Below are 27,298 nucleotides of genomic sequence, written 5' to 3'. Positions count from 1 at the left end.
TTTTTGTTATGAATGTCAACTTTCTTTATTGATTACACAACGTTTCTGGGTCATTCCTTGCCCCGTCGTCGGGTGGATTCGGAGTTAAATGCACATGCATATACACACTGATATCTTGCTATCTTCCCAACTATCCATGTCAAGATTTAAAATTAGATGAGAAATCCATTTAGTCCCAAGCAACCTATTCGGGCCGCATAAGACGGCATAAACCCCAGGCTGTCATTAGGCTACACAAAACCAGTTCATTTCCTACAGATATCCATAGTAACGTTATACTCTCTTAATATAAATAGGTTCACAAACTCGTTACATTTGTTATTCAAAAAGGTAACGAAAAGTATTATCTTTTTATCACTATCCCCTGACAGTGAGAGTATAACACAGATATCGAAATATTTTCAGACTGCAGTTTATGGCAAAAACTTTTGCTCGGCAGCAAGAAAGGCATTTATGCTGATTCTAGAGAACGTGGTTCGGTAAGTACAGTCGTCATTACTACAGTATATTTTCCCTGCATAAATGCGTATTATTCTTGTGAGAATGTATATAGAACACTGATCTGGGAGGCCATAATTGTAGTTTAACCCTACATCAGGTATTCCGGGTTAGATTTGGTGACTAGTGATGTAGACCAGGTTGATTAACGAACCAGTTGATTTGGTTGCTAGTGTGTCAGATGAGGTGGATCGTTGTTCACCGTTCGTCGTAATTTCAACACTGGTTTGTCTGTTCCGCTTTCGGATATCTACAGACTCCAGTCATAATGTTTTAATCATTTGACGTTTCCATCACTTGACATCGGCCACAATTGTCACATTGCACAGCATAGTGTCCGTGGCTAATTTTACTTGATCACTATTGAAAATGATTGTCAGGATAAAGGAGACCATGGGTTGTTTCATATGAACGTAATTCTGAATCTATTTAATTAGCGAAAATATGTCCGTTTTGCTTTCCAGAGTGGCCGTAGTTGACAAGGTCACGAATTTCTTGTTGTTCATCGCCAAGCTGGTTGTGGTTGGTGCTATCGGTAAGATATTTTCAAATCCGCCACTTCTACAAAACTGTCTTGTCCATCTGCCTTTTTTCAAGTGGTGGTGTGGAAGCCTAATGGCCAAACGTTGTAAGTCGTCTCATCGATAAAACGATCTGTCGTCCTTTATTGTTAAATACGGCATAAAACCATACTCAAAGCTCCATATGCTTGACATGTGGTTGTAGGGTAGCTCTGTGGTTTGGTGCTCACATCCTTAACAATACTGCAATACAACGGGGTCATAAGACTGTTATGAATCTGATAAAAACGATAATTATTAACTGCCATGTGAGTCAGTTGGCTTTTACGCTGCTTTTAGCAATGTTTCAGCAATGTCACGGGGTGGGGTGGGGTTGGGTGGGTGGGGGTGGGGGTTGGGGGACAGCAGAAATGGGATAAACACAATACACCCACGTGGGCGTGACACTTTAATCATTGGGCTAACCCATCGCGCCTTAACTGTCATGAAAATCGCTAGTTAATTATGTATACATCTGTTACCCACTGGTGAAGCATGCTGATATCACCGGAGTGTGTTACCGAGCCGATAAATCGTCATGACTGGATACTGATTTAAATACTAATTCACTCATTGTTGTTGTTTCACAGGTGTAATGTCATTTTTCTTCTTCGATGGGCGAATATCCTTCCTGAAGACTTACACGCCCGATCTGAACTTCTACTTCGTTCCTATAATTGTAAGTCACCACATTCTAGATACAGGATATTCCACAGTACGCGAAGTCACAGTTGCCTGTAGACCGGAAGTCATACTGCCAAAGTGGGGGCGATAACCCGTTTTCAGATTCATTTGTGAACAGACAGTGGATGAAGCTCGCAATCGAAACTAAATTTATCTCCCGAGTGGCGCTTTAAAATCCATATCACTCCCAAATCGTTATGGGAACGCCGCCACCTCCCCATACAGCACTGCATACCTGACCATACAGCCCCCATACCATTACTTGCAGTTTGAGGATGAACAAAAGGGATTTTGATGTCCATGGAATACACCTCTAGACCTTAGAAATCAGCCCCGTAAAAGCTACTAGAATCTGTACCTTACTGAGGAAATGTAAATCAAAACATAAACCATGACAGTATTCAAGTTCAGTTTCAGTTTCCCCTGGCAGTTGACCCCTAGCAGACAGATCCTCAGCATAGCGGTCCCAAGAGCCCCTAGTCAGGCTGTGACTCTGCGTTCAAAAATTTGTTGATTCGTTCCGCTGGATGCAAGACAAAAGCTATTCACTATTCATTGTTTACAGCTGGATACAGCCATTCTGATAATGTCACACTGTTGTTCTCTTATCCAATATATAACCAGGAGTAGCATAAAACAACATTCAGCCACCCACGTGTTTCAGATCATCATCCTAGCCACGTACATCGTCGCCTCCTGCTTCTTCAGTGTGTACGAGATGGCGGTAGACACACTGTTCATGTGCTTCTGTAAGTACCCACTGGTTCCTAAAGCAATATATTCACGATGTGCTCTTACCAAAATAATTATTAAATTCTCAATTTTCTTGCTAACACTTATTAAGAGTAATACACTTTTGTATAATTATTCCATGTATCCCTTGAAGGTGTTCTCTAAAAAAATAACTTGTAAAAAGCACACACATTTTGCGTTAGGAGATGTAAATATTTCTACAAGTCGCAAATGTTGTGTATTCCAAAAAACCACAGATACCATTTACAATGTGGTTCTTGGAAGATCATGATTTTATTCAATCAGACGAGCATTATATTCACCAACAAAGCGTGTACTTTTGGGGTTTTTTTAAATTCTTTTTATTCATTTCACTTCGGTAGGTGTACAGGAAATTACATGTTTACATTATAGCATTCATTGTAAAGCATATAAAAAGAAGCACTCATAGAAATGGACATGGCAGGTTTACATTATAATACGTTGTTCAAGGGTTTCCATTTCGAATTAACTTCAGGCAAGACATTGTTTGTACTTGCAATAATTCTTTCTGCTTTGTACACATCCTTGATGATATTATCAAAACAGTCAATGGACAGTTCATTTTGTTTTATACTTGAAATGTGAATATGTTTTTTGGGCCAGCAGGATGATGTGTGATACCAGTAGACTAACTGTACTGTTGCAAAAGAGATTGCCTTGATCAGAAATAAGAACATCACATTGTGTAGGATTAATAAGGTTTTCAACCTTTCTCCAGAATTCTTGTACAAGATTACATTTAACGAATACATGTTGGAGGCTTTCCGGTTCTGATTGACAAAAAGAGCAAATATTTGTATCAATTATCTTCATTTACACACACTAGTATAAATCACTCTGTTTATAAATCTATACTGAAAGTTTAAAAGTTTTACATCCTTTGTACACTTTCTATATTTTGTACACTTTCTATATTTTGTACACTTTCTATATTATGTGCGTGTGTGTGCTCCATGAAATGTCTGTGTTTAGTTCATTCTGCCATTTCCGCCAACTTGTAGGTAGAGTATCATTTGCTATAAGTATGCCATAGAAAATTCAGTAAGAGGTTTTGAATGTCTACATGATGAGAAAAGAGTATTTTTCCAAGATTTGGGAATGTTTACGATGACTTTATTGTGCTCTAGAATTGTTCCTTTGATGCAGTAAATCTTTTTGTTATATTGTTAAGAAACAGAAAACCATTATCACCCCATATATCTCTTATTGTATACCTACCTCTGTTAAACCAACCTTCCATCACGAAATTACTATTTCTAAATTGGTGATTCAACCACAAAGGCTCAGCCAAAATTTCTTCTGGTTGACAAATATCTATTTTATGTTGTTGTCTGTAATATTTACACAAAAAGTGTACTTTCTTCAGTATTCCGTGTGAAACCATACATCGAACCATCGTGACTTTTCTTCAGAAGATACGATACACGATAAATATTCTTCTGTATCGGTACACCTGTTACCATGACTCATTAACTGTTCGTTCAAGGACCTCCAGCATTTTTGTCAGTCAAATAATGAAATATTGAACATGGCGCTCCAAGGTCACTGGTTAGAGTATCCGCCACGGACACATTTCTGCAGCTAGCTATCTGAAAAGTATATAGTTGATAAGATATGACGTTAAACGTGTTCTGTTATACGCACAATATCGTGACCTTGTTGTCTCGTATGTACTGCCATATCTAAGCTGTCAGATCCACACAATGACGAGAGGATGCTCCAGAAGAAATTATCTGGATCACCGTATTTCCTCATGAGAGAATCTACTGCAGTTTCCTCTTTTAACGCTCCAGGCAGTATGTAATATGAATTATTCACATTTCTATATAGTTAATATTGGGTCATAACGATACTAGTACACTATTCTTTATCATGATTTTTAATGTTATTCACCATAATGTATTCACATAAACACTGTCAAATGTATGGTATAGATGAATTTGTTCCTTTCCAGTAATGGATATAGAGAAAAACGACGGATCCCCAGAAAAGCCATACTTCATGAGCAAAAAGCTGAAGAAAATCCTGGGCAAGAAAAACAAAGCTCCACCAGCAAATGATGAAGGTGACCGGCGCAACAGGGGAAAGAACTAACCTCCTTATACACGATACTGATAAGGTCAAACGGCTATTGACAAATCAGATCCTAACAGTTCAGTTTCGGTATTGATCATCCATCCAGGTATTGATATGTGTTGATTGCCAGGAAGTGCCCAAACGGTTAATGGCTAACAGTGAGTGAGTTTGATGGGACTCTATTAATGAATGGATAAGGTTTTACGCACTATTGCAGCAAAATCATGGCGGTCTCAGGTTGAAGATTTGCTTCTTTGAACGAAAAGCATTTTCACATTACCATACAGTATGTCAGCGCTAGGTAAACACCATCCAAACATCGTTTGGTCTGATCAATATGATCGTGTACCCATAGTCAAAACTGAAATCAGCGGGAGTTGGGGAAAAGTGTAGCAAAACACGGGGCAGGGTTACAAAAATCTGTCATAATGGGGCCAGGAAAAATCAGATTTTATTACTTTTATAAAAAAAATAATGGTTTTACCTTTATTCAGCTTGAAAACCATTCTCAGTCTGGTCATATGTTTCAAGTTGTTGGGGATTATGATGTTTAGCTAGATTAGTGACGAGCCTAAAACAATAATACCCGTTTATGTTAAAAGTTGCCACCGAGTTATTCTACTTTAATTTAGTTTAGTTTTACATTTAGCACCTGAAGAATCAAAACCCGCTATAAAATTACAATCCATGATAACGTTCAGTGGTAAATATCAGTTTACAGACGTTGAGCGTTTAGAACACCTAAAATAAACTTCAGCAATAACGACCTGAGAGGGACCACTACATTTTGATCTTTACAGCTGTATAAATGATATATGAAGTGGTTAAAACTAGTATAATATGATACGGATGCCAAAACACACCAACCTATCATCAGACATGTGAAACGTGCCTGAGGGGATTTTTCACGAAAACCTCACAGGTTGTAGACATTAATTTCCTCTGCAAGATTTTGTCGGTGGCTGACACCGTCTAGATCATTCTGTACCAAGGAAGTTCCAATGAAGATGTCTCTGAAGATGACCATAACCTGATTCATATAGTGACATTACGTTTAACCAGACTTCACTTTGTATATTTCGGTGGTATCATCTCATAATGCTGTTACTATGTCAGCCTGTCTCTGTTTGTTGTTTAATATTGCCTACAGTAATTCCATACATATTATGACCTGTCAGCAATGAAACGTCCACTAGGAAACTCCAGTGCGTGAGTAAGTGAGTTAGTTTCAACGCAATGTTTTAGCAACAACACAGTAGGGAACCCCAGGAATGGACGGAAACAACGACTCACCTTACTATGCTGGATATCAGGTGTAAATAGCAAATTCTGTCAGTTCCAGGTTTAAAGCTGCAATATTCTAGTGACATGACACCAAGTAAGTAGTAGAGTCTGGATCACACAATCCAGTGCCTGACATTAATTGGACCCAGGTTACGAGGACACGTAACCAAGTCAGCGCGCCTGTCCAAGAGATCTGTTACTCGCCTCTTTCCTGGGACCAATTTCTGTTTAAGGCCCAACTCAGCAATATTTTAGAAGAATGGCGGCGGTCTGTAAATAATTGAGTTTCGACCAGACAATTCAATGAATGACATGACCATACGCAATTGGGGTAGACCTACGATGACATGTGTCAAACAAGCGAGCGAGCCTGACCATCAGATCCTGTTAGTGGACACGACAGTTATGGGTTGCTGAAAACCAATTTTTACCTGGATCTTCATCGGAGCCTATCGGCAATGTCGATGACATGTCTAAACCGGATCCTTTATGTAATAATCCTCGAGTAACCTTTCATAAGTAAAAATAGTTGTTCTAGTTTTTATTACTTTTTTCTAAAACAGAATTTGTTTTAATTAAATGTATGTTTTATATACCCCATACAAATAGTTTTTATACTGTTACTTATGCATCCCAATGTTTTATGCAATTTCAAAGAATATATTTTGTGATGTATATATACGAGATTTGTTGTTTCAACATGTACAGTGTTGCAATCCACCAATGAGAATATTGTTTCCAATTTGTCCAATGAACGAGTTTTTTAATACGTGCATATGATGAGCATTAATCCTTAAACCACCAGTATGTCTTAACCAGCAACACAATTGTTACATTTTCAGCATTGTACAAAAATAAAAACATAAAATCTACACTCCCTAGGATTATTGTGAATTGTATATGTTGAGTGAGTACGTGACTAATTTGGGCTAAAAGCCTGTGCTGCAGGTTTTCCCATATATTTCTACCACTGGGACTGACGCTGAAAAGCCACACTAAGGATGAAACAAAAGTGAAAGAAACCCACAATCACAAATCCATGATGTGCCCGTGCGAGGTAATTCTGTAGCAATGATAGATAGTGCCAGGAAGAATGATTTTATGTCCTGGAGCCATCTGGATGTGTCAGGAAAACAAAGGCAAAATAAGTACAGTTTATACTAATATACTTCATACAAGCATATTTGTGTAGTTCAATAATCAATGTTCCATCACTTACCTGCTGTGTAGATTACCAGGTGCTACTATACACCTAAATCAGAGCAAACATCAAAATGTAATGAAAGGTATATAGGTAACTTTTTTCTCATATGTCTGAGAACATTTTGAAAACCTGTCTCAAGTAAGGTAGTTACATATATTTGTATATGGGTAAAACATGGTTACATTTTCAAATTACTGGAAGCTGAGTATAGTTTTACACCACTTTTAGCAATATTCAAGCAACATCACAGATATGGGCTTCACACATTCTACCCATGCAGGAAATCGAACCAAGGTATTCCGCCACTCATCTGTTACCATTAGGCTATATGTACCCCACACAGTCAAAAAGGTTGTAGAGAAAACTGAGCCTCGTATAACATGGCAAGTGTACATTAAAAACTTCGGGGACATCGGGGCAAACAGGTGAAGCAAGTTTAGTTTTACACAACTTCTAGCACTATTCCAGCAATATCATGGATGGGAAACCACAAATGGGCTTCATACATTGTACCCATGTGGGAAACTGAACCTGGGTCTTTGGCATGAGACCAAACACTTAAACCACATGCTTTAATCACTGAAGAGGGCAACAGTTTAGCTTTAGCTTTGTTTGTCTGGACACCTCAGTCTGCAATATGCCAGCTGTGTGGAAGCAGTGAATCTAATTCAGTCTGGACTGGCCTGGACAATCCCCAAAATAAACCTTTTAGTCAAACAGTTTCACTTATGTTAAACATCACTCCAGTTAAATGCTTTGGATAATGATGCGTGAAGGCTATGTAATCAATAAATATATAAAAGATGGCATCAGTAGTGCCTGAGATAACATTTTGATCAGAAGTCCAAGAGTAGTCTCAAAAGACAGATGAGGTGGGATCCTGCTAAAATTCAGCCATGTATGAAAACTATGTCACATTCGAGTGTACGCACAAAGGGCAGTATGATGTAGGCACTATACCATAAGCTCACTACAACTATCTGCCTTACAGCAGTGTATGACACAAGCCAAAACCCCAGCCAGACATCAGAGTTGGTAAGTTCAAAATCTTACCAGCCCAAAATGGATGTGAGCACCAGACACCAAGAATTCATTTATGTGTATGGAACATCTAAAATTTGCACCAGACCGTTGGGGTGGCTAGCTGTAGCTTTAGACCGTCCATCAGAAATCTAGCCCGTTTCTGTTGGTCAAAGAGGCCTTATTTTCATGCAGTGCATATATTAGGAGTGATGAGTGAGGACTTCAAAAATCAGTCTACCCCATTTGTACAAGACATTCCCATGAAAAATAATGCGCTCTGTATATGATCAAACACAATCAACCAACTTGGTCACTGTTGTGCCTAGTACTGGTGGATAGGGACCAATTTCCAAACGGAATCAGCATGGATCTGGTGGTGAAGTGACTAGGCAGATGCTCAGGAAATCTCTCATATTGCTATATCAGTAGTTTGTCTGCACCGGACACTGACAGTCTGCAACAACATCCCTGGAATAATGCTTAGTGTAGCATTTAACAAACAATGATGGAATAAGTACACAACATACTTAAGTGTTTCACACAACACTAAAATATGTATGCACAAATGTATATACCGGACACAGATAAAATATGTCCTAAATCTCTGGGGATGCATGATACTAAATGCATGCTTAGTCCAGCACTAACATGACAGGTGACCGGAGGGATGGGCTTCACACATTAACCATTAGGCTTCACCACTGTCACTTTGAGTTGACTAATTTTTCAACAAGTGTAAGGTTCAGTCATCAATAAAGTACTGAACATAATCCAATCTTACAATTGATTGAGCCATTTCATTATTTTACACGGCTGGGACAAGGCTGTGTAAGAAATCTGAAAATGAAGATCCTTCCAAGGCCTACTTTGGTTAACAAGAGTCACCAGAAGATGACAGATCCTTACAATCCCCACATATTTCATAGGACAAATCATATCACAATTACTTTAAGTCCAACCTGATTTTTTAAAAGACGTCCATGCATTTTCCATGGAAATCATGAAAAATATACACGCAATAACATCTGTAAATAGCAAAAGGCACCACTTCCAGATCTGTTTGAGATATCTGCCAAGTTTTGCTGAAAACAGTGAAAATATGCTCTTGAAACAACATGGTCATGGACGGTCAGACGAATGGACAGAGATCGATTACATCTTCTACTTCACTACTGTGGACGTCCCCAAAGTTTCTAACAACACCTGAATAAGAATTTCTCTGACAACAACTGACATCCCATTCTGGCTAAAACAATTCCAAAACTAGAAACACAGAAGAAAACCATATCTTCAACATGTAAGTATTTTTAATACAAGACATTTACATCTCATGAGTCATTAATCCACTGTCAGATATTTTACTTCAGGAGGTTACATCACTGCTCCAAGATCTGATGACACTTCACTGGAAGATCTTGTCATACATTCTCATTTAAGCATTCTCAACGAAACTGGAATATTTTCTTCACCATCACAATTCAGAAATTTAAGAGTAAATAAAGAAAAACACATCAGAACATACATATAAACCTGTCATAGTTGACATTATCGGAAGGACATGCCATGACACAGATGTAGGTGGTAAGGCTGACAGGGTTATCATGGCATGCTTGAGATTACAGCATTCTTGTAGCATGTGTGTATAACAGTTTTCCTAATTCTGACTAATGTTGGTTTTACGAGGCCTGTCTCAGATACCATGACACAATTTAACATAGAATCCTTTGATTCGATTACCCCTAATTGACCCTATCCACAAAACATTTGTAGCACTACCATGGCTGCAAGAATCAGTTTGATTCATCGAAAGCGAATCAATGACATCGTATTTACAATTTTGATAATAATTTTCAGTATTTTGATTCAATATTTGAATACCTATTTGAATTATTTCCACACAGCCAGAATGTAAATGTGATTTCAATTCAAGCAGTTTCAAGCACTGAAATAAACTGAAACTGAGTGGTTGATGAATATCAAATGAGAACTGTTGCTACCAGATATCACCAAGTTGACTATAGATTTCACAATAAAACAACAGACCCTGAGAGTTAAATGAAATCTGATGTTTCACTTGCATTAAGAATCAAATCGAAAATGATCGAATAGAGAGTACATAATCGAAATCAAATCAAATCCAAGGTCAGGATGAATTGTTGCAGCCTTAAGCACTACATCCTTCATAAGCCAATGATGAACATAGTCACAACAAGTCGTAAAATTATGAATGCTCTGTGGATCAGAATCCTGTCCTTATGCCATTCCAAAAAACAGCAGGCAGGATAATCATAAGATACTTAAAAATGACAGGATATACAAAAAATTCCAAATACTTTTACATAAAAGGCTCTATGCTGTCTACATGGTAACACTGATTACGTGTTTTTAAGAGACAGAAATCTGTCTGAATATCTCTTTTCACAACATTAGCAAGAGAGTTTGGTTTTATGCCACTTTTTGCAGTATTCCAGCAATATTTTGGCAGGGGCACACCTGAAATGGGTTTTACTAATTGTATCTGAGTGAGAATCAAACCAGGTTTTCAGTGCGATGAGTGAAATGTATCATATCAAGTGAAACATATGAAACACAGGACAATGACAGAGAGACATATCTAATGTTAACATCATATTTACAGGCATTTACAACGTCATTTCAACCGTGAGCTCTCGACTCTTGGACTCCCAAAATAGACAAAGAATGACAAGCACAGTGATCCTTTTGACACAACATTAAAATCACTGGGTCATCTAGCAAACATTTTCCACAACCATCCCTCCGGATGTGGTGCTCATGAACAGGTGTTTTGTGACAGTCATGTCATTATCCCATGATATGTGCATGTCCGGCTAGACATCTATTGGCATTCACCACGACCTGAATCACTCTTCCAAGAAAATGATGCCTTAGGGTGTAGAGGTGAAAGTGCGTAAATCACTCAGGGTGACATCAAGCAGTATCCTCCTCTCCATGACTACAAGTCTTCATCCATATCCACTTCCCCTGACTTCTTGCTCTTCTTCCTGCTCTTCTTCTGTTTTGGTTCCTCCTCCATTTCAACTGTAAAACACAGACAATTACTGATGTGATGGATGATCCCATGTAGTAAGGCTTAAATAAGAGCCTGCAAACACAATAGACTCGCTAAAGTGGATTTGAAGTGAAATGGGGCTTACAGAACATGGTCAACACAGCCACGTTGTGTGTGTATTTGTGGGTGTGTGGAGGTGTAGGAAGGATATGGGCAATAATTGTAAGTCTTGTCCACAGAGCTGTTGGTTGTTTGTTGTTTATTGCTGCACTCAGCAATATCCCAGCTCTATAGTCTGTTAATAATACCATGACATGTGTCAAACAAGTCAGCAAACCTGACCCCTCCAAACCTGTTAGTCGCTTCTTATGACAAGCATGGGTTACTGAAGATCAATTCTAACACTGATCTTCATGGATACCTAGCCACCGAGACGCGATGCAACATTTTTCACATTTAACTCAGACACTTTCTACAGATTCCTGAGTCCAAACCAACCAGTCCTGGTTCTATTCTCTTAATGCCAGGCACCAGCCTGGGAAACAATAAGTATGACAAGCAATGATGGAATTTGTTCTTGGAATGCTGTAGTGCCGACAGTTTGACTGTAGGTAAATAACTCCCAGCTTCACTCCTTAATACAGTGAAAAGCTAACTTACAGTAACATTGCTTCAAAAGTATAGCATCACAATAAGTGAGTGAGTTTACTTTTAAGCCACACTCAGCAATATTCCAGCTATGTGGCGACAATCTGCAAAAACTTGTCTGGACCTGACAATCCAGTGATCAACAGCATGAGCATCAATCTGTGCAGCTGGGATACAATGACATATGTCAACCAGTCCATAAGCCTGACCACCCAATCCCCTTAGTCAGCTCTTATAACAAACATGGGTCACTGAAGGTCAAATCTAACTTAGACCTTCACAGATAAGAGCATCACAATAAAGGTGTTTCACCTTACCAGTGACAGATGATGTAGATGTAGATAAGAATACATAATTGTTTTCATGGGAATACACTTTGTACCTCTTCTTGTCTTTTCTGAAGATGATTATTTCAACAATTTCAATGTCTCTCTCAAGACTAAATACATATTTTTGTCCAAGGCTTGATGCATAAAAATGCCAAAAACCTGTGACCCTCTGACCTTCAAACCACCAACCCTGTGTACATCCCACCTACCATCGACTTGTACCAACTTGCTGGCATCTTTCACAGAGTGGCGGAGCCGCTTCAACATCTTTTGTCGACGTTTCCCTGATACTGTGATACTGGAGTTCCGGTTCTTCCTGAAAAATGTAACATTCAGTCTAGTTGATTGGTCAATTATTTGTTTGTTGTTTTTAGTATTCAAGCTATACGGCGGCGGGCTGTAAATAACTTGTCTGGGCCAGATAATCCAGTGATCAACAACATTAGCATTGATCAACACAGCTGGGATATGATGACGTGTGAACCAAGTCAGCATTGTACAGCATTGTTACACTGCCCACCTGTTCCTGTTTGTTACATTTTACGACAAGCATAGCTCACTGAAAACCAACCTTGGACCAGAAATCCAGAAATTCATAAACTGAATGACAGCTATAACTTGTGTCATCAAAATATTTGTCTCTTGGCACAAAAGTATAAATGTTAATTCACAAAAGATTTCCAAAGCCTTGTTTGCCATACGTGGTCAGACCTTCCTCAGTATTAGCTTGTCCATTTCTATTTTCTCAGATAATGAATGAAGAACCTTCTTTACTTATTCTGTTTTTGAAGTTGCCAGTTAGAAACAAAGGCTGTAAAAATCCAACCAATGAGAGGCCACTAACGGGATTGTCTGGTTAGGCCCACTGACTTGGTTGACACATGTCATTGTATCCTAATTGATAGATTGATGCTCATGCCTTTGATCACTAGGACTGACAAAAAGGAAATCTAGTTCAGCAACTTTAAATGTTTCAAATTCCCTTTACTTAAGTGCCAGTGGCACCATTAAATTAGTTCCTGACAATCTTCCTTGGCCAGTACAAACTGGAATCCATGATGAAATCAGAAGGATGTAACTGTTGACAACACAGTCTTCCAGTTAGCAGTCATGAACCGTAAATGATAAATTGTCTCCTTTTGCTCTTGTCTACAAATCAGCTAATGCCTAATTTTCTTGTAAACAAAACACTGCAATGCTGCCTTTTGTATTAAGCCAACATAAATCAGCAGAATCTTGTGTTACACAGATTACAATGAATGTGTGTAAAATCGTTACCTCAATGTTGCCCCCGGTATTGTGTACATAAAATGATAAGTCTGATGATTACCCATTCCACAGAATGCCCATCAAATACATGTGACCCTTCAGCAGCTGTGGCAATTAGAGGATCCTAACTCTCATACTATAACGTCCCTTCTTGGTGCTAATATTACTGTAGTATGTTTGGCACTTTTCGTAATATTCCAACAATATCACATTCACAGCAACATTCCAACAATATCCCAGCAACATTCCAACAATATCACATTCACAGCAACATTCCAACAATATCCCAACAACGTTCCAACAATATCCCAGCAACATTCCAACAATATCCCAGCAACATTCCAACAACATCCCAGCAACATTCCAACAATATCACATTCACAGCAACATTCCAACAATATCCCAGCAACATTCCAACAACATCCCAGCAACATTCCAACAATATCACATTCACAGCAACATTCCAACAATATTCCAGCAATATTCCAACAATATCCCAGCAATATTCCAACAATATCCCAGCAACATTCCAACATCACAGCACTATTCCAACAATATCCCAGCAACATTCCAACATCACAGCACTATTCCAACAATATCCCAGCAACATTCCGACAATATGCCATCAAGGGGTGATCAATATTCCAACAATATCATAGAAACATTCCAACAGTATCACAGCAACATTCCAAAAATATCACAGCAATATTCAACAAATACTCCAGCAACAACCCCAGTGTAGGGGTACACCACAGTGACATGTGAAAACTTGAGAAGAAGTTGACTCACAGCTTCTTCTGCAGCTGTTCCCGGCTCATCAGCTCATCCTCCTCCACAAGCACCTGACTGCTCGTGTTCCTCTTCTGCTTCTTCTTCTCTGTTCTGTTACAAGGGACATACCCCTTTTTCCTCCGTCCCTGTACAATAAACAGTTATAATACACTGGCATTTAGTCCCTGAAAAGTACATATTTCAGAGAAAAAAATTCTTAAATGAGTTTGATACAATGTTATAGCATGAAGTCCATTGATTTTCCTCATTCTATCAAAGTGCAGTAATCTGACTAACCAAATATTATACATTTGCATGGGCTCTACTAGAAGTTTCCAAACATTGTCATCCAAAATAATTCACTAGCCCAAAATTTGAATGTAGGTTTCATTATTATACTGCTGATGTGATGACCATTTTTATCAGGCCATAATCTTGCATGATTTAAAGTGTATCATAGCAACAAGTCAGAGAGATTGATGTATTGATGTAAAAACGGCCTCATGAAAATTCACTTGCCAGTCAGGCCAGTGGCTGTAGTCATTTACTAGTCTGACTTGATTTTCACCAGCCACATTATCTTGATAATAAGACCAGTGATGTCCTCCCATTTGTGAGAACTCCCATTTGTGAGAATTAATGCTTGAGAGCACACAGGTGGTGTTACCATATCCCTACAATGAAAGTGGGAGCAGCCCTGTTGTCGAAGAGTACCCACAGGAAGCATAGTACATTACTGAGTTTATTAATGCAGAAGACATTGTTTGTTAAAGGGCATGTATTGTTTTCAATGAAGAAAATCAATAGATACAGAAATAATGAAATAGATTATGAAGGTCAAGGTCAACATCGGTACTTGCTGCCATATAATGGTAATCGAAAAGAGCAGTCAAAGGTTGATAGACATTTATATAAATTATGCAGTCAGATTTTATCATTTGCGGTGGATTAGGTAGATACCCCATCAGAATATCTGTAAAAAATTCTCTCATACTGGACTGAAATGTTATGTTGTAATGATAAATAAAATACCATGTTATGCATGATTTAATATATGATTTAATGTCATTTAATAGAATAAAATATTTGTTACACACACGATTCAGTTCCATAGCTAAACCTTAATTAGCTAGCTAAAACCTAAATGGCTAGGATTAATCTATTGTATCGGATAGGGGAGTAATGTGTGTTTTCTTTCATGATTATGTTCTCCACTGTGTCACAACTGGGAGTCTCACAGTTGGGAGTCTCACAGTTGGGAGTTTTCACAAATGGGAGTTGACCAGACTGGTTTAAACAATTCTTGTTTATTAGAATTCTTTTAAAAATAACCATGATGGGGAGATTAGATTATCATTTGTTTTATTCAATGAGGACATTAACTCATTAACTGGTATACCATATGACCACTCTTGGCCATGCTCCCATACAGGTCAGAGTAGAAAACAGCTTGATTCGATTTGGTGGAAAATGTCATTTCTTAACACTAACAGTCATTTAAACATATACAACTGTGTGAGTTTAGTTTTACACTGGTCGTAGCAATATTCCAGCAAAATCAAGTCTGTAAACACCAGAAATGGGCTTCACACGTTCTACCCATTTGGGAAATCAAACCTGGGTCTTTGGCATGTAGATTGCCACGGATTCGCAGAAAATTGCCATCCCTAAAATCTGTTATTATACAAATTTATACAAGAGTATAAGATACAATGTATTACAAAAAGAGATTTACTGTTAGGACATACCACTGCAGAACTAGCAAATCCAGCTTATAGCACAATACACTAACTCTTCCTTCTTGTGATAACTTTTGGGATAGTCTGGGCTTACATGAGATATTTTTGTAATTAGGGCCACATTATGTATGACAAAGTACATCCCCTGAAAAGGGTCAAAACATAAGTTTCTTGAGTGCAATCACAGAGTGAATACAATAACCATGATAAACATCTGAACTATGTAACCAGAAGCTAGGGAAAATGTTGACGAACCTGTCAGTGACCTGAGATAATCACACGGCTGTACTATCAAAGTTGGCTTTTTGAGCAGTTGTGTGCAGGTTTGGTAATGTTCATTTTCTCAGTGAAAATAGTAAGGAAAAAGGGAAAGAATTGACGTCTGCTAGTTATACTTGGTCAGAACTGTCTGCAAGGTATCTGTTGAGTCCACAAAACGATAAAGGAAACAAAGAAATTCAAAGTTTAGTGATTTCATGTTGGTATTATCGGTTTGTTTAGACAAATTAAAATCAGTATTTTCATGGACTGAACCGTAATATGTTATAGATTTACAACATAGCCAGGATGATTTTCATTCAAGTCTGATCATTTATGAAATTTCATGTCAACAACGGTCATGAGACAACAAACTAATGGTCACGTGATACACACGTGCACACACACACACACACTTACTGCTACACACATATTAGATGATCCTGCGCACTAAACGCATTTGTGACAAGAGAGGCAGTACAATGAATTGGGCGAGTACACTTGGCTGCTACAGGTAGCTTGATGATTATGCACGTGAAATACATGCTAAGCGTGACATGACATCAACACCGCTACTGCTTAACACCTGTCTCGCTACCTGTGTAACACCAGTCTCGCTACTGTTTTACACCTGTCTCAATACTGTTAAACAAATTTCAGTTGTAGTAAAAAATGTCCAAGTTAGGAAAACATGGGCAAATAGTTCATTCTCAGGCAAGGGAGATAGCATACAATGTTATCATGTATATAGACAAAAATTGTGCAACCAAAGTAGATTCTCTTTTACAAAGTAGCCTTGCTACTGGACTCTCAACAGCAACTTTAAAGCGCATTAAGGCAGAAGGTGGTAGGAGTGCGAGTGGACCTACATTTATCAGTCCCACCAAGTTGCGCAAACCCAAAACTTGCAGTTACAAACTTGATGATTTCGACTGGTGTGCAGTCCTTCAATTTGTACAAGGTTTATATGGCGTTAAAAAACAACTACCCACTCTGGATACGATGTATGATATGGCAAAGTGCCAGCTGAACTACAAGGGTTCTAAGGAAAGACATGGGGTTTAGGTGGCGAAAAACGCAGTCAAACCGTAAACTTTTAATTGAACGTAAAGACACTGTTTCCAAGTGTTTGCAATACTTGCGTGTAATAAAGAAATACAGAGAAGAAAATCGAACACTCATCTTTATCGATGAAACATGGTTGCATGTACACCACATTTGCTTGTTTTTGATTCCAAACTCAAACCAGCAGACTATCATGACGAGATGAACTTCGATAATTTTTCCAAATGGCTCCAGGAAAAGTTGATCCCAAACCTTTCACTGCACTCTGTCATTGTTATGGATAATGCACCATATCATAGCAAGCAAGTGGACATATGTCCAACAACCGCCAACAGAAAAGATGTCATAGAGGCGTGGCTACAAAGGCACAATATCTCATTTGATGAGAAAATGCTTAAAGCCGAACTATTGTTTCTTGCAAAATCCAACAAATCGGGCCCTGTCTACAGAGCAGACACGATGTTGAAGCAACATGGTCATGACGTACTACGTCTCCCACCATACCACGCAGAACTAAACCCGACTGAGTTAATTTGGGCAAATGTGAAAAATTATGTCGCTTCACAAAACTTGCAGTGCACAAAAAGTTCCTTAAGAGTTGCTATAAATGAAAGGATGTCTGCAATCGGTGCAAAAGAATGGTTGGAATGTTGTAAACATGTTAAAACAATTGAAGATTGTTACTGGCAATGCGAAATCGCAGTAGAAAGGGAAATTGACAGACTAGTGAGAGACTTAGGACTTGAAAGTGATTCAGACACCGAGACTGATTCAGAGAGTGATAATTAAAGCATAAATCAGTAAGTCCGCCTAATTTTCCAGCATTGTTGTGTCTTGTATAATAATTGACACATACTATAACAGGTTTTTACTGTTCCCATACTTTGTCATAAAAAAAAGAGTAATCTTTGGTGAGATGTCTGTATTTTATATTTTTTCAGTCACTGATAAATCTACTGAGTCTGGTACTGAGTAATCCCCAAACCAACAAATTTGTGTACAAAGATATTTCTCACTGACTTATCAATGTCAAAAGGTATTTTCAGTTTTCTGTACACAATTTTTTGGTGACCATATTAAAAATATGACAGATATTTGGAAATATTGTTTGAATACTAACCATTTCTCTGGAACCGGTTATATAAATTTCCAAGACATGTATTCCCGGTCGATCACCAGCGGAACTATGGACGAAAATCAGCCCGTACAGAGAAATAGGAACAAAATTATGGGATAAAAATATTTCCCCCTTGCTACTCTGATTTAGCCACCATCATTCAGTAACAGATAACTTTTAACATATTAAAAAGTTCAATGTAGTTATTATCTATTTAATATTTAGCAGACGAAAAGTCAACTTTACCCATTAAAACAACACCGCATATTCCTTCGAATGATAAGACTGCAATTTCAGGCATAAGACACTGATATTCCACGCTAACCTTTAGTTAAGACGAAGACAAATAGATGATTGGGGCATTGACAAGCATTTTAGATATTCAACAATTTTGTTAAAAAAAAACCAGGAAAATTGCTTCGTGAAATGGATCGGTGGTCCTAAACATATTTGCTCAGTATATTGTGTTGGTTCAATTCGTTGGGATTGTACCTGTTCCCAAATCGAGTGTGCTATAACAATTCATGCATGAAACGCACGGGAAAAATTAACTTCTCGATATTTATCAGACAACCTGTCTCCCTTTTGTTTCAAGTGGATCGTTCTGTGGGGTGTTCCGAAGTATGCAAATTTGGGTCATTTGTCAGGTCGTGGATCATCTTATATGTGTTTACCAGTACATTGGTTTTGTTGATTTTTAACTCATAGCCTATCACTTTGGTGATGTGTCAACGTGTAAAATACTGTGGAAGTGCATGTCAACATGGCCGTGCAAGAGTTACAGCTAGGTGTTGGTCGCTTGTCAGTGGCAGCAGAGACCATATAATATCTCTGGCAGTAGTTATTGACAGACAAGTCATTGATCAGTGAAGTTATTTTTAATAAAACCGATCAAGGTGAAGTTGACAACTTGTGGTCAGTTTTCATCATTTAAAACTTGCCTTCACTGACACAACATTGACAACAACCAGTTCGCACAATGTTTGATATGTATAGTAGTAGCGGGTGTATACAATATTGCAGAGACCATACATATGGTCTGAATATTATTGTTGATAAACGGATGACAAATCCACACTCATGACATATAGTGAACCTACCCCCTTTTTAACATACTGTTTCTTGCTTTTGATAGAAAACAAGCCCATTGCCTTGGGATTTGACTTTAAGACCAGACGTGATAAAGTTTTTTCTATCGTCAACAGTTCAACACGTGCCGAACGAAAACAGGAAGTGTCGCAACCAAGGAAGGACAACTCTAAAGTACACTCAGTCTGAGGAAGTGTGGTCATTTTACGGACGCACGCAGAGACAGGAGAGAACAACCTTGCGCGGACTCTATCTGTTGTTTTGACTAAATTTTTCATTTCTAAAAGCGCGAGTTCGAATCGCATAACGCGTGACGGAGGGTTTGAAATTGGTAGTTCTATAAAATTTAATCATATATCAATCATAAATTTCAGATTTGAAATCTCTGTTATGTTTCTATATCAAATTGTTTTCGCAGAAAGACGCCTTTCAAGAGAGAGTGGGTTTCGTTTTACTACGCTTTAAGCAATATTCCATCAATGTTACGACGTAAGACATCACATATGGGTTTCAAACATTGTACCCATGTGGGGAATCGAATGGAGGCTTTAACTACTGGGCTATCCCAGCGCCTATGTGACACTTTTACTCTCAATTCAGTCAGGTTCATTAATACCGTGTGTAAAGGAAATAAATATTTCTTCATGCCAACATAATGCTCATTTAAATGAGAAAAAAAACATGTCACTTTATCTTTTCACACTGTGATGTAATTAACCCCTGCTTATATCTCCGTGTGCAGGGAATGATGAGGGCGTGGCCTACATTAGACTCAGATGTCACTCACCGGACAAATACCATGACGTCATCAATGGCGTGACGTCATAATCACCGGGTTATCGAGAGCGCAAGACGTGTTTGTCATCGTTATATTCTTTCACATGATGGACAACGTTTATCGATTATTTAATGGGCTGTAATCAGTCCCTCCTTAAGAAGCCCCCAAGGAGGGGTGGGGGAGGGAGAGAACACAGTGAGATGACCCTTGTAGAAAGATGGACGGAGTTTCGTGACTGGATTCGAAGACAGCAGGGCAAGAACAGGGTAGTGTCAATATCTATCAAACCAACTGACAAGTCACGTGTCAGAAGTAAGTTTTTCCCATCTTGACATCATATCTAAAAGTTAGTGAGTTATTAAGTTATTTAATTTAACATCAACAACATATCAGACAGGCGAAAGAACTTTACTGTTTAGTACTTCAACAAAGGACCTGGAACCGGAACTGTGTCACTAATAAGGTGGATGATAGTGGTTTTAACAGTGCCAGTGGTAGAAGAAATAGTAGTAGTAGTAGTAGTAGTAGTTGTTGTTGTTGTTGTTGTTGTTGTTGTGGTTGTGGTGCAAGGAGTAGTAGCAGCAGTAATATGAAGACGTAGTGGCAGCAGCAGTAGCAGTAGTAGGACTTGTCGTAACATTCAGCCTACAAATAGCTCACACACCACATTAGGTATTATTTGCATCTCGCTTCTGAACTTAATATGAATTCTCCTTGAATGCAGATAGCAGCGTTGTGGCAAATGAAACCGTGGAAGAAATCAAGGTCGTTAAGACAGATACCTCTAGTGAGAATGAAAATTCAAGGCTCAAGATGCCAAGGCCCAGGGCAGCCAAAGGCAAACGCACACCGCATGTACCCAATGTCCAGTCTCAGACAGAGGAACAAAAGAACACTGCTAGACTGTCTGCACAAGATGTCACTGCAAAGAAGAGGATCAGGCCAAAAGCAGCTAAAGGACCGAGGACAAGGCCTCAGGAGATCCTCCCCGGAGTTGTGGCTGAGGACGACGACTCCGTAGCTGAATGCAGCGTCATCAAACACATGACCACCATCGACAACGATGTTCCTCCTTCAAAAAGCCTCTTCAGAAAGATTCGCCCAAAGGCTGCAAAGGGAAAGCGTAAAGTTGGATCGCGTAATGAGAAGAGCGGAGCATTTGAGGTACAGAGCTCGACCCAGGAGTGCCTTGATGCATGGATGAAGAGGAGGCTATGTGATGAGGGGAGGGAGTAGAGTGGTTAATCGACAGAGGGATAGATGGTGACACAATGGAGGCGTTCCAGACAGAGACTAGACATGTTCTTCACCTTCTTCACCTCCACTGACACACTAGAAGTGTTCATCGCCACAGATTTCTGCTGCGACAACGAAAGTGTTCTTGATAGAGACTAGATGTGTTCTCCACAGATGTATACTGACATAATGAAGGTATTCTAGATAGAGACTAGAAATGTTTTTTGCCACGGACCTATACGGCAACAATGGATCCGGAAGCATTCTAGACAGAGACTAGAGGTGTTCATCACCACAGATGTGTGCTGACACAATGGAGGTGTTCTAGATAGAGACTAGACGTGTTCTTCGCCACAGATATATATTGACACAATGGAGGTGTTCTAGATAGTGACTAGAAATGTCCACCTCCACAGATAGAGATCAGCACAATGGAGGTGTTCTAGACAGAGACTAGACGTGTTCTTCGCCACAGATGGATAGTGACATAATGGAGGTGTTCTAGACAGGGACAGTCACTATACTTGTTCCTAATTATAGGTAGTTGTTGAGACGGTGGAGGTGTTCTAGATAAAGATTTGTGTTTATGGAGGTGATCTTTGACACAAAAACGGTGTTCGATACAATGACTAATACTTAAGGGAAGGTGTCTATAGACTCAGTGTTAAGGCGTCATTTCAGTCAGTGTTGATCAAGGGATGTTCCGACGATTTATCTAAGCATTGATATAAACATCGGAGTTTAACATGCTATATATACAGTGCTGTGATCTAAATACCTAAAAGTATTGGAGGAAATGATGTTAAAAATTCAGCTTTATTCATTGTGTTGCAATGGAATCCAAAACAAAGTTACGAAAAATGCAAAAACGCTATTTTTATGCCACTTGTTTCTTAATTGTACTGTTATGTGAATAAAATTCCAAATACTTCTTGTTCGATCAAATATATTTTGTTCTCAGATACAGATGCAGGTGTGGTAGGCGAAGTTTACGTGTACATGCGGTGTTTCCCTGTAGAAAGTCGACACATCAGGGCATGGTTACCCATGAAAAGTTGGGTATGAAAGTGTAAAGGCCTTGTCACACCTTAACGATATTTATTTCTCACATCAGCGAATGGAGAGATCACGTTTTGTCAGGTTTTGTTTAAAACGTTTGGAGCATTTCCCCTTAAAATAGAAGATTGAGTGCATGAGTAAGTGAGTTTTGTTTTACACCGCACTCAGCAATAGTGCCTCTATAATAATCGAGCCTGGACCAGATAATCCAGTGATCAATGACACGATTATCGACTTACGTAATTTGTATACGATTACGTGATTGCGTCAACCAAGTCAGCGAACCTGGTGATCCTATGACTTCTCTTACGACAAGCATGGGTTACTGAAGATCAGTTATAAACCTAATTCTGATCACTGCCTTTAATGGTCATTATCCTTTCTACTTGCACCAATACCCGGTAAGAGGTTTTACTCCCAATGTAAAACCTGGGAATAGGTTTAACTAGATTTAAGTAAAACCTATTCCCAGGTTTTACTAGGAGTAAACCCTCGTCCCGAAAGTACCGGTTTGGAGCGATCAGCCACCGAAATCTGCATTCACAGGAAAGGAAAAACAAAAACTCTGACAACAGTGTTTTAATTGAAATTGAACGTCATTGTAACACTTCCGTGAGCGACAGTTTGTGTTGTACCGGAATCTCCCTCTGAAGTAGGAACCGACACTGTCGCAGACGTCTGAGTTTTCTTTGGAGCTGAACATGAGAGAACATCTGACGCCATTGCTTGTTGTTGATCACTGGTTCTCTTGTAAACCCTCACTGCCTCGCTTTTGTGACCTACAATAAAAGAATTCATCTTGATAAGTCATTTCAAATTGTACATAACCGTTTGAAAAGCAATTTATATGATATTGTAATCGCTTTGCTTGGGGCCATCATTGGGATTCGAACCCGGATCTTGGCATGTTAACCATAACACATGTTGACATCACAAGTTCTAGCATTTAAAATCGCCAAATTGCAATTTGGCCCAGTCACTTCAAGTTTCATTCGTGTTTTGCAGATATTCATTGAGTTACATACCAGTTTGTTCACAAATCTGTTGCTCGCTTATGTTTGCCTCGTAGAGACGGGTAGCAGCAGTGCATCTGAGCGAGTGGTTCGTTTTCCTTCCTTCAATTCCGGCTTCAGCACATATTCTCTTCACCGTTGTCTGGATTGTGTTGTGGCCCATGGGCGACTCTAGGTACCATTTTCCATCCTTAGGTTTCTTCATCGGGGTGAAGTAAAACGCATTTGCTCGAGTTGAAGATGGTAGGCTGGAAAGTTAAATTGTGTTGACATAGAATCAATTAAGTATGAAATGTTTGCATTTGTCATTTATATGCCCCTAAACCAATGCGTGCAATCATCATCAGGGAGTAAAATTATAAGACAATTTACATGCAGTATGGGTCAAGTCACCCGCATGATGTGATTAAATGAGTGGTATATCTAAAGAATGTATAACATGTATCAGAAATGTATCAGAAAACATCTAATACATACCAAAGTGACTTGTACTTCATGAAAAGGCGCACATAACATCGTTCCGGGTTCTTGGTATTTTCATACGCTCGCACCTTTTTCTTCTGCAGTTTCCTGTCTTTCACTCCCCCGGCATTTGTCTTAGAGACGTCTTCCACATACTGCAGGTACCTGCGGCCGTTCTGGTCTGTATGTGGGCCTGTAATCTGAGGTTGTTGGTGTAGTCTTAAACTCCGATGTTCCTTTCCACCTCTCAAGGCGAAGTTAAGTCCTGGAAAATAAAATTCCGTACACAATTATATAATGTTTATCTATTTTGGTCTTAACACGGGATTCAAAATATCCATCCAAACTTTGTTTGGTTTGGTTTGCCTCAAAGTGAAGTCGGGCATTTTGTTCCAGTTAATCACATTTATTTTCGATGTGAAGGTTTGATTGTAAATGCCAAAATTGCTAATATCCGACTTTTCGACAGGGAAATCAAATGCAAAATGCAACTCACCAGTTAAGTAGAGGACTGTGTCCAGGAGTTTTTGCGGCGTGCCTTCTCCAAGAGCCCCCTTCTCCCACAGAGTGTTCTCCTCGTCTCGAGTTATCACCTCTGTAGGTTTTCTCACGTCTGCTCCAAGACCAGCTGTGGACCTCTCACGCATGCATGCGTCCAGTGCCTGTCTGCTGTCCTGGAACTCTTCGCCTTCCATCAGATTGTAAGGAGATTTGTTAGCTTTCAAGTGTGACGCTATTGCCGTGAATAGCCCATACACAGTAACAGCTGGGTAGCAAGTCCCGTCCACTTTCCTCGCCTCGAATAGGAAATACTTTAGGGCTGTATTTATATCTTTAGCAGTCATATCCAGCAAGTCTTCAGTCAAGACGGACGACGACAGCGCGATGTTTGCATCCATTGACCTCGTCCGACGCTCTTCTTGCCATCGCCTGAATACTCCTTTCGCCCAATCATTTTTGTACCTTGTCGTTCTTGGAACACATCGAGATAATTTCCTTTCAATATCTTCCTCAGTCAAAGGTGCCGCGAAACGGAACAGAAAATCATCATCATCAGCAGCAGCAGCAGCAGCAGCAGCAGCAGCAGCATTGTCATCATCTTTCTTAAACTGCGACTGTGTTAAAAACATTTCGTCTTCGCTCTGGTTTGCCATGGTTAGCAATGAGCGGATTCAAGTAACCACGTGGTATATAACTGACTCACTCACAAAAAACACGTGCACTGCGTGAAAATCCCGTGCGTTTTCTAACTTGTGCATTAGAGTTGCGACATTGCTGTCATTCCGAATGTTCGCGGTATAGTGAGGTCCTAATTCCTTATAACGCAATATTTAAAATGACGGTTTATAAGCAAGAGAAAAAACTTCTCCTCAGTTTTGGTAGAGAATGTAAACCTTCGGGGGTCGGGAAATCCCTCGGGGCTACGCCCCTCGGGATTTCCCTACCCCTCAGGTTTACATTCTCTACCAAAACTTCGGAGGCGTTTTTTCTCCTATACTTCTAACCCGGATCTTTGCGGGTCTTATGAAAAATGAGTTAGCACAGGTTTTGAGTGAGTGAGGGGGTTGGGTTTTACGCTGCTCTTGGAAATAGTTCAGCAATATCAGGACGGTGGAAACCTGTTACACAAAACAAAACCCAATTCACTGAAACCAGTAAAGTTAATTTTAGAACGTTTTAGAAAATGAAACATTTAAAAACTACATAGCAGCACCATATTTAGCTAGTTTGTTATAAGAAATCTAGAATTTTAATTGATCCTCGTAAAATAGTTATGCCCGAAACGGCGAAAACGGAAATGCTTAATCGGTTTTCAAAATTATGTTTCCCATATTCGGTCTCGAATCTGCGTTGGCAGAACAACCTGAATAATTCTTGGAAACCTAGATGTTCCGTTGTTGTTCAGTCAGTCACAAGTGCTCTCCCTTAGTTCACGAACTCGTTTTTACTTTTTTCCTTCTGTATTTAAATATATTTCGCACCGCCAACCTCATATCTCGGTCGAAAATTATAAGAAAATATGAAAACAGTATTTTTTTCAATTGTAATGTAACATATTTCATAAAATTATAACCAAGACAATAAAGTACACCGCTGGAATGTTTTGATCTGAAGTTTCAACAGGTAAAAATGGGACTTTGTTCGAGTCACAAAAGGGGATAAACGTCTCATTTGACAAGAATGAAATATTTTCGAACTAATCAGTGACTAATAAAATTAGTTTTACGTCGCTCTTAGTTATATTCCAGCAATGTCACGGCAGGGGAGGCCATTGGGAATGGGTGTAACGAACGAACGCTTAAATCATTATTCTGCCTACCGATCCTGTGTGGATGGAAGGTGGTTATGGGACGGAGGTTGACAATAGCTACACTGGGACTGCCCACGAGGGTGATGTTTGATAAGAATCAGGAATATGAAAAGATCTATCTTTCTTGAAAACATTCTCAGTACCATATTAATATGTCAAAAAAAAATAAAGCCCCAAACTCAGTCAGTGCATTATTTTAATAACCCACCACCATCTGTGACTTTGCTCAGCTACATAGTGACTTCACTGACAAGTCGTGGCCGCTGATACAGCAAACGTTAAACGGATGTGTAGTGGGCGTGGCTTACTAGGTCTCAGATGACAGCATATGCAACAATATCGTGACGTCATCAATGACGTGACGTCATAATCACCGGGTTATTGAAGGCTCAAGACGTGTTTTACATCGCTAGATTCTTTCACCCGATGGACAACGTTTAAGGAATATTTAATGGGCTGTAATCAGTCCCTCCTTAAGAAGCCCCCAAGGAGGGGTGGGGGAGGGAGAAAACACAGTGAGATGACCCTTGTAGAAAGATGGACGGAGTTTCGTGACTGGATTCGAAGACAGCGGGGCAAGAACAGGGTAGTGTCAATATCTATCAAACCAACTGACAAGTCACGTGTCATAAGTAAGTTTTTTTCGTCTTGGCATCATATATTAAAGTGAGTGAGATAATATTTGGATTAAAACAATGTCTACAAAGGAAGGTGAAATATTTATATACCGTAAAGAAAACATGTGAACAGCAATCTCAACACTACGATCTGTCTTGTCTGTTTGTTATTTGTGCTCTCCTGAGCAACATCATAGCTGCAATGTCTGTGTCGGAAGTTTGGCAATAGTCATGTCTGCACCAGAATATCGAGTGATTGAGCATGATACGGTGCCAGACAATTCTGTTCAAGCCTCTTACGACCAACATGGGTACCTGAGGACAAACTGTAGTATGCTTCAATTATAGCCTCTTTACACATAGGTTCGACAGACAGTCTGAAACAGTATAGACACAGTATAGT

The 27,298-nt window shown here is 39.2% G+C and overlaps 2 protein-coding genes across 2 annotated transcripts in view; one reads left to right on the top strand and one right to left on the bottom strand.

Moving 5' to 3' along the window:
• Positions 1-6,748, top strand: part of LOC137273684 (choline transporter-like protein 2) — a 33,579-nt gene extending 26,831 nt beyond the window's left edge. Inside the window, exons 20-24 of the mRNA XM_067806481.1 lie at positions 406-479; positions 963-1,033; positions 1,649-1,737; positions 2,407-2,491; positions 4,471-6,748. Coding sequence (XP_067662582.1) covers positions 406-479; positions 963-1,033; positions 1,649-1,737; positions 2,407-2,491; positions 4,471-4,610 — 459 coding nt within the window. The 3' untranslated portion in view covers positions 4,611-6,748. The remainder of the gene's footprint in view (positions 1-405; positions 480-962; positions 1,034-1,648; positions 1,738-2,406; positions 2,492-4,470) is intronic.
• A 2,644-nt stretch (positions 6,749-9,392) lies between these two features.
• On the bottom strand, positions 9,393-19,590 carry LOC137273679 (uncharacterized protein C11orf98-like). Its single transcript, XM_067806473.1, has 4 exons — positions 19,431-19,590; positions 14,170-14,297; positions 12,321-12,427; positions 9,393-11,163 (listed from the first exon to the last, which is right to left on the bottom strand). Exons 1-4 carry the CDS (start codon positions 19,476-19,478, stop codon positions 11,078-11,080), a joined length of 369 nt encoding a protein of 122 aa, XP_067662574.1. The 5' UTR covers positions 19,479-19,590; the 3' UTR covers positions 9,393-11,077.
• Between the last annotated feature and the right edge of the window lie 7,708 nt (positions 19,591-27,298).

This window comes from Haliotis asinina, chromosome 2 (genome assembly GCF_037392515.1).
Source record: "Haliotis asinina isolate JCU_RB_2024 chromosome 2, JCU_Hal_asi_v2, whole genome shotgun sequence".
NCBI lineage: Eukaryota > Metazoa > Mollusca > Gastropoda > Lepetellida > Haliotidae > Haliotis > Haliotis asinina.
Note: the sequence above shows the minus strand (reverse complement) of the source record. Positions and strands in the feature narration are given on the sequence as shown.

Coding starts and splice junctions, on each gene's coding strand:
- LOC137273679 (XM_067806473.1), bottom strand. CDS start 19,478: ATGGGCTTGTTTTCTATCAAAAGCAAGAAACAGTATGTTAAAAAGGGG. Junction 12,428..14,169: donor GAACAGCTGCAGAAGAAGCT/GTGAGTCAACTT, acceptor TACATTTTTCAG/GAAGAACCGGAACTCCAGTA. Junction 11,164..12,320: donor CAAGTTGGTACAAGTCGATG/GTAGGTGGGATG, acceptor TGTGTTTTACAG/TTGAAATGGAGGAGGAACCA.